Source organism: Silurus meridionalis, chromosome 11 (assembly GCF_014805685.1).
Source record: "Silurus meridionalis isolate SWU-2019-XX chromosome 11, ASM1480568v1, whole genome shotgun sequence".
Lineage (NCBI taxonomy): Eukaryota > Metazoa > Chordata > Actinopteri > Siluriformes > Siluridae > Silurus > Silurus meridionalis.
In genome coordinates, this window is record NC_060894.1 from 595001 (window position 1) to 597500 (window position 2500).

Sequence of the window (2500 nt, forward strand, 5' to 3'; positions counted from 1 at the left end):
GCATGTGTGGGCGAGCAGGTGATGTGGCCTTGACCGGAAGGTCAAAGAAAGCCGTCAGTTCCTTTTTCCTCTCCGGATATTCCCAGCATTCTCTCGCCAGTATCGCGGGTCGGGAACGCTGGGAATCTGTGGGACAGGAAGCCGGAACAGGAACGCCGCCGCTCGAGGCACAAACTATTCGCTCAGCCTCGAGCTCAGAACAGTCTCCTTGTTTCCAGGCCCTGACCTTAAGCAGTGAGGCAGAATCACACAGTTGGACAACACTGAACCCGAGTGGACAATGATGGAATTACATCAATCAATCGTAATTGTAACAAATTTTCAATCATTTTATGTAGAATATTAAAGTGTTTTGAGTTTTGTGTAATGGTAAAAGAACACCTCGACACCTTCCACACCTGATTAACATTGCAACATTTATGCATATACATGGATATGCAAATTAGAACCATATCTATATCTTCCTGCAAGTCTTTATAGCTAGTTTAAAGTTGGTTAACTGTTAATAAACCAGCTCAAAATTAATAAATAGGATTTTTTTTTTTACATCTTACTGATTTACATATATAACAGAAATAATAAAAAGTGGAAATATCATATCACCATGACGACCACCATCTTGTTATCATTTGTTATATTTGCTGTTTTACATTAGAATGTCACTTGATTTGTTCACATCATTGACAAGTGACATCACTTAGCAAGTTCATATGTAGCCCTGCCCCCAAAACGGTGCAATGTTATATACTACAGGGAAAATATTTTATTGATTAAATATAAATAGATACAGCAAAAGGTTTTATTGTATTTTATTTGTTTAAATGCATCAATACAATGAGTGTGAAATAATCTCCAACAGACAGATTTGATTGAATATTGTTATTATTTCCAAGAAAATCTTAGAAAAAGTTTCTACATCTGAGCTGAAGTTATTTCTAAAAACACTGCTGATAATGAATTAGTTGAATTCTGTATTATGTCTATGGTTATGGGGAAGAAATCAGCTACTGTTTGGTATTTACTGACATTCTTCTGCCGTCTTTAATTGACATTGAGGAATTCTTCATCACCTGAAATATCAGAAACACAAAATATTATTATTATAGCACTTTTTCTGACTATTATAAATAGAAAGTGGGGATGTGTGTGTGTGTGTGTGTGTGTGTGTGTGTGAGAGAGAGAGAGAGAAAGTGGATATGTGTATGTGTTTACGTGTATGTGTATGTACGTATGTGTGTGTGTGTGTGTGTGTGTGAGAGAAAGTGGGTATATGTGTAGGTGTGTTTATGTGTGTGTAGGTGTGTTTATGTGTGTGTGTGTGTGTGTGTGTGTGTGTGTGTGTATGAGAAAGTGGGTATATGTAGGTGTGTGTGTGTGTGTGTGTGTGTGTGTGTGTGTATATGAGAGAAAGTGGGTATATGTGTAGGTGTGTTTATGTGTGTGTAGGTGTGTTTATGTGTGTGTGTGTGTGTGTGTGTGTGTGTGTGTGTGTGTGTATGAGAAAGTGGGTATATGTGTAGGTGTGTGTGTGTGTGTGTGTGTGTGTGTGTGTGTGTGTGTGTGTGTTTACCGTCTCTGCTCACTCCACAGTACTCCTCACACTCCTTCTGTGTGTAGAAGCGGTTTCCGTTGCCCTCACACCCTCCGTAGCTGAAGGACACACACTTTCCGTTGGTCGAGTCGAAAGCCCAGAACTGCTGAGTGTTTTTACAGGAACCCACAGCTATCGGGAGCCGACAGGCAGCTGCACAGGACAGAGGACACCAGATTGTGATTGGTCAGGAGGTGTTGATTCATTCTAACACTGTAACACTGTAACACACACACACACACACACACACACACCCTCGGTGCGGCAGGTCTGCAGACATTCCTTCTCAGTGTGAAAGTTGTTCTGGTTCCCCATGCAGCCTCCATAATCAAATATCTGACACGTCATGATGGAGGAGTTGTAGTAGTAACGATGGATGATACCAAAACATGGACCAGGGTCTGGAGTACCTTTACAGGAGTCTACACACACACACACACACACACACACACACACACACACACACAGGTGTGTTAGGGAAGTGATTTCAGAAGCAGAAGAAAGAAGACATTGAATCTGGATTGTAAACATCAGTAAAACATCAGAGATTTCCTTTAAACCTGAGAACCACCAATGTGTGTGTGTGTGTGTGTGTGTGTGTGTGTGTGTGTGTGTGTGTGTGTGTGTGTTAATTTACCTTCTCCTTTGAATAAGGTTGTGTCATCGCCAGAACCTTCATCAGATGGAGAGAGCACCAGTGAGCGTCTCGTCCTCAGCTGCACCACAGAACACAAAAGTGAGACATGTTACATCCTCAATAAAACAGAAACTATGGATAATTTTTCTTTTCGTTTTTCTTTATACCTGAACCTCAATTTGTGGAGTTGTTTTTTCTCCTGGAACACAATCTCCTGAAGAAAAGGAGAAGAAGAAAAGCAGAAAACATTTATTTGACCACTAAAATAATTA

General features: G+C 40.4%; 1 protein-coding gene across 1 annotated transcript in view; it reads right to left on the minus strand.

The window, feature by feature from the left end:
• Window positions 1-793: 793 nt before the first annotated feature.
• Window positions 794-2500, minus strand: part of LOC124393818 (alpha-1-microglobulin/bikunin precursor) — a 4909-nt gene continuing 3202 nt past the window's right edge. Inside the window, exons 6-10 of the mRNA XM_046861844.1 lie at window positions 2396-2442; window positions 2229-2307; window positions 1846-2013; window positions 1571-1744; window positions 794-1070 (exon numbers count right to left, since the gene is read on the minus strand). Coding sequence (XP_046717800.1) covers window positions 1042-1070; window positions 1571-1744; window positions 1846-2013; window positions 2229-2307; window positions 2396-2442 — 497 coding nt within the window. The 3' untranslated portion in view covers window positions 794-1041. The remainder of the gene's footprint in view (window positions 1071-1570; window positions 1745-1845; window positions 2014-2228; window positions 2308-2395; window positions 2443-2500) is intronic.